General features: G+C 41.3%; 1 protein-coding gene across 1 annotated transcript; it reads right to left on the minus strand.

Annotated features, from left to right (window-relative positions):
• Positions 1 to 6,550: 6,550 nt before the first annotated feature.
• Tas2r38 (taste 2 receptor member 38) lies at positions 6,551 to 7,545 on the minus strand. Its single transcript, XM_085683542.2, is given in 2 exon segments — positions 6,551 to 6,618; positions 6,621 to 7,545. Coding segments are annotated over 2 exon segments (993 nt in total).
• Between the last annotated feature and the right edge of the window lie 5,480 nt (positions 7,546 to 13,025).

Genomic DNA, 13,025 nt, shown 5'->3' on the forward strand with positions numbered 1-13,025 from the left:
ACTCTCATTAGAATCTGTACAAAGAAACTCACATCCACACACATCATGGCCAGATTTCTGAAAACTAAATATTTTGAAGACAGCTATAGAAAACTGTCATAAGTAGGAATACAGAAAATTATGAATATCTTGTTATCAAAAGTACTCTAGGTTAGAATACAATGGAAAGATGACATCACAGAGGTGAAGAAAGAGCAACAAAGCATGCTAGTTTGTAATTCTATAAATACAACAACATTACCCTGCAGCTATAAATATAAATACTTGACTTTGTAATTTTGCAAATAAAATATCCGTCTACATTGAGGATGCAATAAATATTCTTATGTATGCATACAAAAATGAGAGCTTTTATAGTCAGCATACTTAAACTAAAATGTTAAATAAAAATTGTGGTTCTTTTCAGGAAGAAAGAAAAAATGACACAAAAGAAAACTTTTGAATTGCAGAGAGAATTGAGCACATCAGGCATCTTTAATATGTGGACACGTATACATATCAGGAAGAACTGAGCACATCAGGCATGCTTAGTATGTGGACACGTGTAAATAGCATGAAGAACTGAGCACATCAGGCACACTTAGTATGTGGACATGTGTAAGTAGCAGGAAGAAATTAGGGATATCAGGCATGCTTAGTATGTGAACACATGTAAGTAGCAGGAAGAACGGAGGCACATCATGCATGCTTAGTATGTGGACACTTGTAAATAACTTTAATTTGTTTCTTACCTTTCATTCTCTGAAAATAACTGATTATTTTAGGTGAAAATTATATGTGGACTTTTAAAAAGTGAACTCATAGTAGTAGAGATTGATTGATTGTTACCAGGGACAAGAAGAGGGGAATGGATGAGGAATATCAATCAAGGGAACAAAAATTTAGTGAAATGCAGGGAGAAAAAAAAAAAACAAAACAGGAGCCTGAATTTAAAATATAGAGAATATGATTAAAAACAATGTACTGTATTCTTGAAAATTATGACGTAGAATTTAAATATTCACATCACAAAAAATGAACACCTAGGGTAATTAATAATGGTTAGCTTAACTTAGCCATTCTACAATGCACACCTATTTTAATACAACATCTTGTACATAATATGTGTGCGTAATTGTTGGGAACAGGCAAAAAGCACCTTGTCCTAAGTGCTGCCATTTTGACTTCAGACCCCATTTTGCCTGCAGGGTGAAACCAAGTTCAGGTTTTCAAGCTCTAGGGGATCTGGGAACTGTCCAATGGCTGACAGCCTCTTCCCTAAACCATAGGAATAGTTGTTAGGCAGCTTTAGTTCTCCAGAAACCTCATGTTCCTAACAACAGAAAGAACAAATGAATCCAATTGGCTGCACTGAAAGGCTTGCATTGCTTATTGGTCGACAATGATGGCACATTCAAGGAAGTCCCTAATCTTTGCATCCTGATTGGTGAAAAATTGTAACGGTAAATAACTTGGCATCAAAGGTTTATGATTTTTATGATTAAATACTTGCTCCGACTGGCATTTATGGTTGCAGTTTAGTTCCTGAGTTTGTTCTGTGGCCCTGATAGATCAGCCCTCTCCCCTTCCCCCTTCTTTCATGTTGCCGTACATTATATATTTCCTTGCAGCAACCTCTTGTGCCTACTTGGGCTGATTTAGAGACTCAGACCATAAGAGTTAATTGTCAAGATGAATGAGGCAAAATAATAGCATTATTTTGTATAGTTGGTAAGGAGTGTAATTGAGAACTATATGACGAAAAAGGGCACAGATGAGAAATGGGGCCTGTGTTACTATCCTTCTGCAAGATAATTGTGCACAATTCGAAAATTTTATTTATTGCATTTTATATTTTTAATGTATTTTTCATTGAAATAGAAGTACACCACTTTTCTCTGTCTCTTTCCTTCCTCTAGCCCATTCCAGGAACCTTCCTTCCAGTTCCTTCCGCAGCCTACCCAATCTCAAATTGATTGCCTCTGTTTTTTGGTTATTATTGTGACAAACATAAATATGTACGCATGTATATGTATGCAAAAATATGTGAATACAGCAGTTTTTCCTCTGTGTGTATACGGCTTAAGGGATAACCACTGTGCATTGAATAAACGTTGAAAGTGCTCATCCCTGAGAGAGGCTAACTCTCCTCCCAGCAGTCATTAGTGGCCTCCAGATCTTTGCCTTGTGGTAGAACTTGAAAATGTCTTCTTCCCATGTTAATATGTTCATTGATATTGCCTTTGTTCAGTCTTGTTTGTCCAGCCATTTCTTGGAGAGAATGTTTCACGGTAGACTTCCTAGTATTCTGGCTTCCAATCTTTCCACCCCTTCTGATATTTTTTCCCTGAGCCATAGAGGCAGGAGGTGTGATGTAAATGCATCATTTGGGTCCGAGCTCCTTAGGAGTCACTGACCCCTTCATTGTGTCTAGCTGTGGTTTTCTGTGATAGCCTCCATTTGTCGTAAAGAGAGATTTCTTTGATGTACTACATTGAAGTACTACAGCTATACTTATATCTAAGGGTTTAGAGCTAAGGACCACAGATGAAAGAAAACATGTGGTGTTTGTCTTTCTGTGTCTGGATTGCCTCACCTAACAAAATCTTTTCCAGACCCATCCATTTGCTTGAAGATTTAATGAGTTCATTTTTCCTCAGTGTTGAATAGTATTCCATTGTGCATATGTACCACAGTTTCATTGTCCATTCTTTTGCTGGAGGACATTTAGGTCATTCCCATAGACAGTGCCCCACAAGATTTAGGTGTAGGAAAGAGTTTTCTGAACAGTACTCAATTTGCCTTGGAAATTAAGGTCAGCAATAGATAACCGGGACCCCATAAAACTAAAATGCTTCTGTACAATTAATGAAACAAACATTCAAGTGAAGAAGAGACTCACAGAATGGGGGATAAGACATTACCAGTTACAAGTGCCCACTCCTAATGGAATAAATAAAAACAAAGAAGACACAAAGAACAAAATAAGTACACATTAAAATCCTAATGCAAGAATGAAGTAAAAATATTTAACAATGAGATTAAAGACATAGATAAAATGGCACGTCCTTAATTTAGGAAATCTATAAAGTACATGAAAAATGTAAAATATTATAGTTTTACATGATGTAGAAAATAAACAAAAAGAAATTTTTATGATTCTATATATAATAAATTAACTATGAAATATTTAGATATACTTTTATAAGAGATTTTACTAAGAACTATAAGGAGAAATTAAAGATTTAAATAAAGAAAGGTATTCATTCATTCACCCGGTCAGACTAAATAATTTTTATGATGTGAATTCTTTCCAAGTTGACATCCAAATATAGTAAATAGCATCCACAATTCCAGTAAGAGCTGTGTGTATAAATATATGCACATATACACATTATATACACACATATATAGTATATATGCACATATATGTATATACATGTGCACACACACATGCATGTAACCATTAGAGTTGGTTTAGTGAAGACATAAAATCTTTGATAAGTGATATTGAGCCACATAAATGGAATGCAAAGAAACTTCAGCAGCTCCTTCAATAAATTACAGCATGATGCAAATTTTAAAATTAATTAAACATGAATTTCAGTCTTAAAAATAATAATGAAACTACTAAAACTTTAGAGAAGACCAAGAAAGTCTTTTAGAGGTAAGTACATATGTCTTAGAGGAAATACAAAAAGCACAAATATTAAATATAAAAATTGGACTGTATCAAAATCTAGAATTTCTGCTTATAAGTATATGATCTAGAGAATGAAAAGATAAATCAAAGTTTGTGTTATAATAATCATTATGTATCAGGCACATGAATGTTTTCTGGAATATGTATATATATACATGTAAATGCACAAATATTTACACACATAAACAAATATGGAGCATGTATATTATTTATGTATACATGTCTAAAATTTAAATATTAAAAGGAACCCTTAAGCATTATAAATTGTATGTGTATTGCATTTGTATGTATTTGTTGTATAGCTATATGCACACATATAAACTACATATACAAAATTACTAAATTTATAAAGTCCTAAAATCAGTAACAGAAGACAGCTTTGTACAAAACATTTGCAAGTAGTTTATAGTAGAGAATGTATAAGAAGGTGGCCAAGAAATACATGGAAACGTGCTCCATGCTGGCAGTTATCAGAGAAAGGCAAATTAAAGCCATTTCACTCTTGCCTCAATGATCACAACTGAGAGGTGGAGTAGAAGGTCGCTGTTAGCAAGAGTGTGGAGTGACTTCCCCATATTGTGGTGGGCGTGGTAGCATGTCAGGCTCACTTCTGAAGACTTGAGCAATTTCTTGCCAAGTTAAAAAAGCACCAACTTTTTGACACAGCAACTTCACCCTAGGTATTTACCTAAGAGACACGAAAGCTGTGTCCCCAAAAAGATGCATTCAAGAGACTTTTTTTCTACACTTGTAGAAACTTTCTTCATGAACTCTGCTAGCTATAACCAGTGCAACATCAATTATAGTGGAACAGTAAGTTGGTATTTGGTACTTTTTGTCTTATTGGTTTTGCTTGTTTTAACGTTTTTTTCTTTCATTTATGGTTCTTCTTGAGAAAGTGTGAGAGAGAAAAAGCCTGAAGCTGGGTGGGTGGGCAAGGAGGTGGGGAGGATCTGGAAGGAGCAGGGAAGGGAAAGAGTATGATCAAAATGTATTACCTATAAAAACAATTTAAATAAAAGATAAATTGGATTCAAATAATATTATGGATGAACTTCAGAAATATGATAAACCACCACATGAGAAGAGACCAACAGCTTGTGTTCCAAGGAAAGCAACCAAGAAAACAGTAAGATCTAGTGCACAGTTTCCGAATGCTGGAATCCTAGTGCACAGTTTCCGAATGCTGGAATCCAGAGCGGGAACAGAACCAAAGGCCTGCAGAAGCTCATCACTCACAGTGCTGGGGAAGCAGAACAGTGAGCCGCTTTGAAGGACACATTTGGTAGGTCCTCACAAAATTAAGCATATCCTTACCAGGCGATCCAGAGTTTGACGTCACTGAAATTCATCCAAATCTGCACACAGATGTTCTGAGCAGGCTTCCCTAGAAACAGTTGAGCGGATGGGACAAGTGTGGCATCCAGACCACAGATTATGATTTAGCACAGAAAGAAATGAGCTGTCAACCCTTAGTAAGACAGGGAGACCTTAGATGAGGGATACTAAATAAAAATCACCAGCCCCAAAAGGCTACACGTGCTGTATAATTTCAGCTACGTGTTTTTCTGTGGCCTTAAACCGCTCCAAAGGGAGGCCTTCAAAAATCACAGAGAACAATACGAAGGAAAGAAGATCACTTAGAGGAAGAATAGCGTTTGCTTCTTCCCTTTCCGACAATATCCACAAGTACCGTAGGGGCAAATGGGATCAAAGGCAATGATGCAATTTGGAGGAATCACATTATCCAGCTCAGATAGTAGGGCATCCAGAGTACCCTAATCTCTGAGGGAGCTCTGGAGAGATGACATCTGGATCCATCTTCAAACATTTCAATTTGCTGGCCTGAAGTGTGGCAATAATTTTTTTTTTTAAATACTTGGAATCATGAGTTAGGATCAGTATGTCTGAAGGAAACTTTAAAAGATGTCCACTCCACCAAGGAAAGACACAAAGTTTGTCATCATTGGAGCTGAAGAAAGGCTTGCTTGCTTGGAAAAACATAAGCATACATCCATCAGAACCAGAGGCCTGAGAAGAGAAATTTCTCTTACACAGTATCCACGCAGAAGAAAAAGCCTTCCTTCCTGGGAAGCCTGTGGACTGACACCTTTGAAGGATTTAAATACCTGACCTGGAATTTTCTGCCTCAAGTTCTTGATCTTCACATAGCTGCCCATGCTGGGCTTTTCTGCAAGACTGCTTCCCCTAGACAGACAACAGCGACTGGGCAGAGTCAGGAGGTGCAGTAGGGGTTCCAATATCCGGACACTGGCAGAGCCAGTGCGACCTCACCTCTTTTTCTTCTGTCCAACAGGCAGAAGTACACTTTGGATTCAACGTATTTGCAAAGTGAACCCTAGCCATGGCTCTCATTCGCGGTTTTACGTAGTACTCCTGTAAAGCTGAAGTTATGGCATAATTGTTTCTCCAAATTTTTCTTTTTCTTACCTCGTGTTTCCACGGAAACGGCAGGATTCAAAGAGCACTGAGTGATTGCCATATTAGTAACTATTTTCATGTATGATTCTAGTACCAGTTTAAAACAAGAGTCTTAGCAATTGCGTTAGTGCGTTAAGGTTTTCTATTCTTTCAGAAGAGGCTTCCTAGGGCGCACAGTAATGGATAACAAGCTTCGGTCAGAAAGGACTCGCAGTGAATCCCTTGCCTTTTTGTTGTTGCTGTTGTTCATTTTACTAAACATGTCTAAGGAGCTATTTGCTTAGATCACAGAGTTTCAATTAATTTATTCCAGTATTAAAGTGTTTATTTAGGTCATGTAGAAAGAATTCCAGTTCTGTGTTACAGAAGAAACTGTAAAATGGCATGAAGAGGTGTATTTTTTTGAGAAGTCCATTTCATGATTTATTACTGGAGTATCCTGGGAAGCACATTGTGGTCTCTTCTTATTTGGCTGCTTTGAAACCAGAATAGCAGGTCTCTATGGTCCTCCTCAGCTTAGCATTGCCTGATATGAGGACAGCGGCATGTCCGGAAGGGCAAGCCGCCATCATCCCGATACAAACCATCACTCCTCCCTTACTGTGCCATAGCACCAGCAAGGGCACCGAGACCAAGGCAGCACAGAATGATAGCACATAGAAACATAGGAAGGAGACCAGAAATATGATGGCTCTGATGTGGGCCTCAAGGTCGGGGTCACGAGAGTCTCTGGTTCGGGATTTCATGGCCCTCACGTGACTTCCCAGGGAGGTAAACAGCACTCCGGAGGAAACCAGGAAAACTAGAGACGGGGGAATAGACCCCACATTGCAGAAGATAAACGAGTGAAAGAAATTGAGTTTTGCAATTTGCAAATTGATTTCTGTGTTGTTCATGGGTAACACGGACGTCACCGTGAAGTGAGATCCGCTGAAGAAGTCCCACAAACAGAGAGCAGTGCAGATGCAGGAGAAAAGAAAAGCAGCTAGAAGCACCCGGCGGAATCTCCTGGAGACCCAGCTTGCTAGGTGGAGCACGGAGGTATGATGGAAGCGGGCAATCTTGGAGCAGTAGAGGAGGCTGAGGCAGGCGGCAAACCAGAGGCTCACTTGGTTTGCGATCATCCAGAAGGTGAGGATGGCTTGGTAGTTGTGACTCAGTGGATCTTTCATCTGCTGGAAGCAGCTGAGCTGAATGGCATCAAGGAGCAGGAGCCCCTGCAGGAAGAGCCGCGTGATGCTGAGGCACAGCAGTACAAGGTCACAGTTGTTCAATGGCTGCCCGTTTACCATGTCCCAAAAGTTCACCGAGACAATGAATGCATTGACCAGGATGCCCACTGTGAACTCCAAGATTGAGAGGAGCAGAAAGGAAACCTTGGCTTCATAGGACACAGTTAAGACGGGAGTCAGAGTCAACATGATGCCCCCTCTCTCTGACTAACTACCGAAAACTCTGATTTCATCCACTAGAGCAGGAAGGGGTATCTATCTCTTGAACCAAGATCTTTCCTTTTTTTCCACCTCTTGGATGATGCAAAAACTTTAGTGAACCCAGGTGTACCTACCCAACAGTCCCTCCAGAAGCCACAGTGCAGCAATAGGAATGTCACCAGGATTGAGTTTCAGTTCCCCAACCAGGCAGGGTCTGGTTTTACATGCCCACACAGACCCGTGGGCACAGAGGAGAGGAGGATTTGTTTATGGGGTTCAGGGACACTGCCTGTAGGCAAAACAGGTGTCCTTAGCGAGCTAGGCTTTGAAATGAAGTCTCTTCCTATTTGCCTTTCTCTTTTCACATCTGAGGCCTGACCTAACATAAGAAGACATTTTTATCACTCGCTGAATGGTTCTACCTGAGGATGCTTAATCCTTGCCCCATACGATGCACAGCAGATTCAATCTATGTAGACTTAAAGCAACAGGGCAGAGGTGAAGAAAGGGCAGGAAAATCACAATAAAGGTCAGAGAAAGTAAGTCTACTGGGGGCTATTCAGAAATGGAAATGGCTGTGCGTATGTAAACAGAACGTATTTCTTACTGGGAGAGGTTATTTTACTTAGAGGGAAAATACCATCAAATGACTACGGATTGAAAACGCAGCCGAGGGCAGCAGGTTAGAACATTGGCAGGAAATGGACTGGGCAGTGACATTCTGAAGGTGAAAGGAGTCCTGGTGGTGAACACACAAAGCAGAGAAGAGCACTCCAGAGAGTATCGAGGTTGTTTACAAACAGAGGGAGCCAGGGTGGGTTGCAGCAAGAAGTGAGATTGGAGGGGACAGTTCAAGCTATGCTGGTGGCCGAGATGACTTCTTAGGTTTCTTTGTGAATTAAAAGACAGAATGGCCAATGATTGATTCTTTTCCCCCGCTTGCCCCCATTCATATGTGGAGATCAATCATTCTCCCAGGGCCAGGCAGATAGTAATATGGCTTGTGTCACACTCATGAGAAAGACTCAGCAAGTGTGAATACATTGGAGGGGTTCCTGCATGTGTGTTACAGGGACATTTAGAGAGTTCCGTGTAGAAGGAGCGCTGGGCTGTGTTCCCGCCTGGCTCCCGCATGACTAGCTTTACACCCAGAAATAACAACACACAAACTGTATTCATTTAAACACTGCCTGGCCATTAGTTTCAGCCTCTTATTGGCTAATTCTCACATTTTGCTTTAACCCATATTTAGTAAACTGTGTAGCACCACGAGGTGGTGGCTTACCAGGAAAGATCCTAATCTGCATCTGTCTCGGAGAGGAGAGTCATGGCGACTGCCTGCCTCGGCTTTCTTTCTACCACAATTCTGTCTTTCCCGCCTACCTCTGTTCTGACCTATCAGGCCAAGCAGTTTTCTTTATTAACTAACCAATGAAAGCAAGAGATAGAAAACCCTCCTACATCAGTTCTGACATCTCTGGGAGGAATTGGGGCTCCCTCTTGGCAACCTTCGTCTCCTTCATAAGAGTGTTAAGAATGGACTCAGAAGGAAGCTTCAGGAGACTCTTTAGAGAGGTTAAAAGAAAAACCCCAGGGTAGGAAGCTGCCCAGTTGAGGAAGATGGAGAAGGGTCAGCAAGAACCATTCCCTTCCTTACCACATGGTGGGAGGTGGTGGTGGTGAACAGCTTCAGAGAAAAAGACTAAGGAAGTCCAGAGTGTTCAGGAAAGTGTGTCCAGGCCACAACCAGTATCCACAAAACGAGAAAGAAAAGAAATGGCAGAGAGAGAAGGAAAGAAGAAAAAGGTTGCTCTTTTCCAAGTTAGAAAAAGGAGTCAGGCTTAACATGGTCATAGCGCCATGAGCTACCGAAACTGCATGAAGGTGGCAAGGAAAAGCACAGGGTCTTACTAAGGAATCATCATTCCTGGAGCCTCTTTAGCATCACTTAAGGTAAACCCGCCTTCCCGGGGGGGTCTAGCTGAATGAACTCATGTTTGGGTAGTTTAGGTCAGAGGAAGATTCCATTCTTCTGACCTGGAGGAAATAGCTTTCTCTTAGTGGACCTCAACAGACTTCTGATCAAGTCCTGTTTAAGATTCTTCACTCTGAAGAGGTAACTGACATCTTTTAGGAGATCACTGAAACTGGGAAATGAATATTACCCTTCCCATCATGACAACTGAGTCCCAGTTCCCAAGTCCTTCACTAGAAGCGGTCAGTGTCTGGACTGAAGTCTCAGTCACGTGGTCATGTACTACTGCCAAGGATGGGTGCTCATTTAGGAAAAAAAACCGAAGTCCCCTCTGGCATTCCTGTCCTGAGAAACAAGGACATTTCTTGCTTCTGGCCAAGGACAATAACTTAACTGTTCAGTTTTTGGTGCCCTGTCCCTAAAAAGACCAGTTAATTGCCATCTCCTGTTCTCTTCACAATATCTTGGAAATAATCAAATAAAAGGGACTCAGAGAAAAGAAGAGTCGTTATAGTCCTGCCCATTGCCTGGAAGTTGGGCATTGCAGGGAGCTAGGCTAAAAGTCCCTCTAGCATTGGTTGATGACTCCCACAAGGTGGCGCCAGACCACTGTGGCTTCTAGAATGCCCAACCTGCTGGTTCTACTTTTTAATTTAACCCAGCCCATGATTTTGTCGTATATTTTATGTAACTGAAATTAGACTCCAGTTCATGTGTTATGATACATTCGATTTCCTTTAACCTCAAATTTCCCTGGAAAGAGTGTAGTTCTACTTCTAATTTGCTAATGAGACCGCAGAGGCTTCAAAAAAAAAAGTTACCAGACTCAAAAGAGAGGAGCGAGGACTTCACCATTGGTATTCTTTCTTTAGGTGTATAAATATGAGCCAGAGGTAAGAAGGAAGCCATTATACCCTTGCTTTGATAGGGTGAGAATACCTGGTAGCGTCTTTTCCACTCTTAGCCCATTTTGAGCGTGTGTGTGTGTGTGTGTATACATCTATTTGGCTATTCAAGTGGTTCAGATGTGGATTGTGAGGCTGTGGAGGTGGCAAAGAGGCTCCTGGGAATAATCCTCAGCATAATGAAGGGAAAAAGAGAGATAACTCCATTCTCAGGAGAGTTGGGAAAACTGAATCTGGGTAGGTTCACGTCTCTTCAAGAGGCCATTACTATGGCTAAGGAAAAACAGCGGGAGAATCTCACCAGGCCTGCTGAGATAGCATGTCTGTCTCCACACCCGGTTAGCTGAAGATTCTGTAGATTTCCTTCAGACTGATCTGGGACGAGGTCTCCTTTTATTGTCCCCTCTAGACCTCCTGCATCGACTGCTGTCACTCCGCCATAGATGAATTCACATTTTTGTTAGGAACTGAAGAGGAACATTTTTTGTCTGTTTTTTGAGATAGAGTCTCATTGTATATCCCTGACTGGCCTGGAGCTCACTATGTGAACCAGGCTGGTCTCAAACCCAGAGACCTTGCCTCTGTCTCCTGAGTGCTAGGATTAAAGGTGGTATACTGCCTCAACTTCCCCAAAGCTCTGCCACTTGTCCTGTTGTATGAAAAGAGAGACGATAAAATGTCCCTGTTCACAGCTGTGCATCTTTAAGGGCAGAACCTCCGCCTTACTCTTTCTTTGCTCCTAATTGTGTAATGACACAAAATTAGGTTTCTGTTCTTTTATTGGGCTTTTCGATTTAAAATAAAAGTAATTTTTTTTTTTCGAGATAGGGTTTCTCTGTAGCTTTAGTGCCTGTCCTGAAACTAACTCTTGTAGACCAGGCTGGCCTCAAACTCACAGAGATCCACCTGCCTCTGCCTCCTGACTGCTGGGATTAAAGGTGTGCACCACCCCTGCTTGGCAAAAGTAATGATTTAACTAACTTTTTCTCTTACAGATGCGGTATGGAAACCTTGCTTGAATCTCTGCATTCTCTCCAGGGATTGAAGCACTCTCTCTGGTCAGAAGATGGAGGCTGGAATTTTTTTCTAACCTGTCGTGTAGACATTTAGGAAAGCACCCAACTTCAGTGAGAGCTGAGCAAGGAACTTGGACGTAGCAAAACCACAGCCACCAAAATGTAGGCACGTTTCTGGAGGGCGTGGTTCTCTGTTCCAGCCCTGTGGGCATCTGTGTCAATATGAAGAGAGTTAAGTTCAGTAGGCGCTTTTGGCTGCAAGGAGGCAATTCACTCACACCATCTCTAGCACTCTGGATTTACTGCATCTTACAACACTTATGGTTGTCAAAGTCCCCCATCGGGGAGAAAATAGCACCGATTCTTGAGAAACGCAACTTGTTTGTCTCTACATTGACTTCCAGAGTCAGAAACCCGAATTTAGAACTCACGGGCTGTGTTTAGGAAGCCATTTGAGAGAATCTGGTGCACACTCACATTTGAAATGCACTAAGATATGAGGGAGAAAAGAGCTTTGCCAGGATCTCAGCTGTGAGTACACACTCCGCAGGAACTGGCATATAGCTTGCCCATGGGGCCTTTCTTCAGGATCCATGTTGTCTTCTCAGCAGTAGGAATTAATTACTGTTTACTTGAATGGTTCACAAATGGAAATCCAAAGGAACTAGAGGGATCATTTAGCGTTTAAGACGACTTATCCTTCCAAAGCACCCGAGTCTGTTTCCCAACACTCAGACCACATTCCTCACCACCACCTGTCACTCTGACTCCAAAAGATCCAGAGCCCTTTCCTGTACTTTGTGGGTTCTCACACACAGGTGACATTTTTCGTACAGGCACACACGCATATACACAAATAAATATAATAATTATAAAAATCATTTTAAGCTGGGCTGGGACTGGAGGAGCATGTGATCAAATTGGACTCTCTGAACGTGGCTGACAATGAGGGCTGACTGAGAAGCCAAGGACAATGGCACTGGGTTTTGATTCTACTGCACGGACTGACTTTGTGGGAGCCTAGTCTGTTTGGATGCTCACCTTCCTAGACCTGGATGGAGGGGGGGAGGACCTTGGACTTCCCACAGAGCAGGGAACCCTGACCTCTCTTAGGACTGGAGAGGGAGGGAGAGGGGGAGTGGGGGAAGTGGAAGGGATAAGGGAGAAAGAGAGGAGGTGGAAATTTTTAATAAATAAATAAATAAAAATCATTTTATCTGGCTGTGGTGGTGCATGCCTTTAATCCCAGCTTTCAAGAGGCAGAGGCAGGGACAAACAGATATCTGTGAGGTGCAGGTGAGCCTTGTCTACCTAGTGAGTTCTAGGCCAACCAGAGATGCACAGTGAGACTCTGTCTCAGAAATAGATAAATAGATAGATAGATAGATAGATAGATAGATAGATAGATAGATAGATAGAGATTCAATTAGAGATGAAAGTATTTTGATTGCTTTTGGATATTTTGTAGTTCCTGGGATCCTAAAAAGCTCTTTAGATGCCTCCTCTCTTGTGAGGAACATAAGAATGAAGGAGGATGTAGTGTGAGTTTTATTCTTGTCCAAACAGAAGCAG

Source organism: Myodes glareolus, chromosome 25, assembly GCF_982192425.1.
Source record: "Myodes glareolus chromosome 25, mMyoGla1.1, whole genome shotgun sequence".
Taxonomy (NCBI): domain Eukaryota; kingdom Metazoa; phylum Chordata; class Mammalia; order Rodentia; family Cricetidae; genus Myodes; species Myodes glareolus.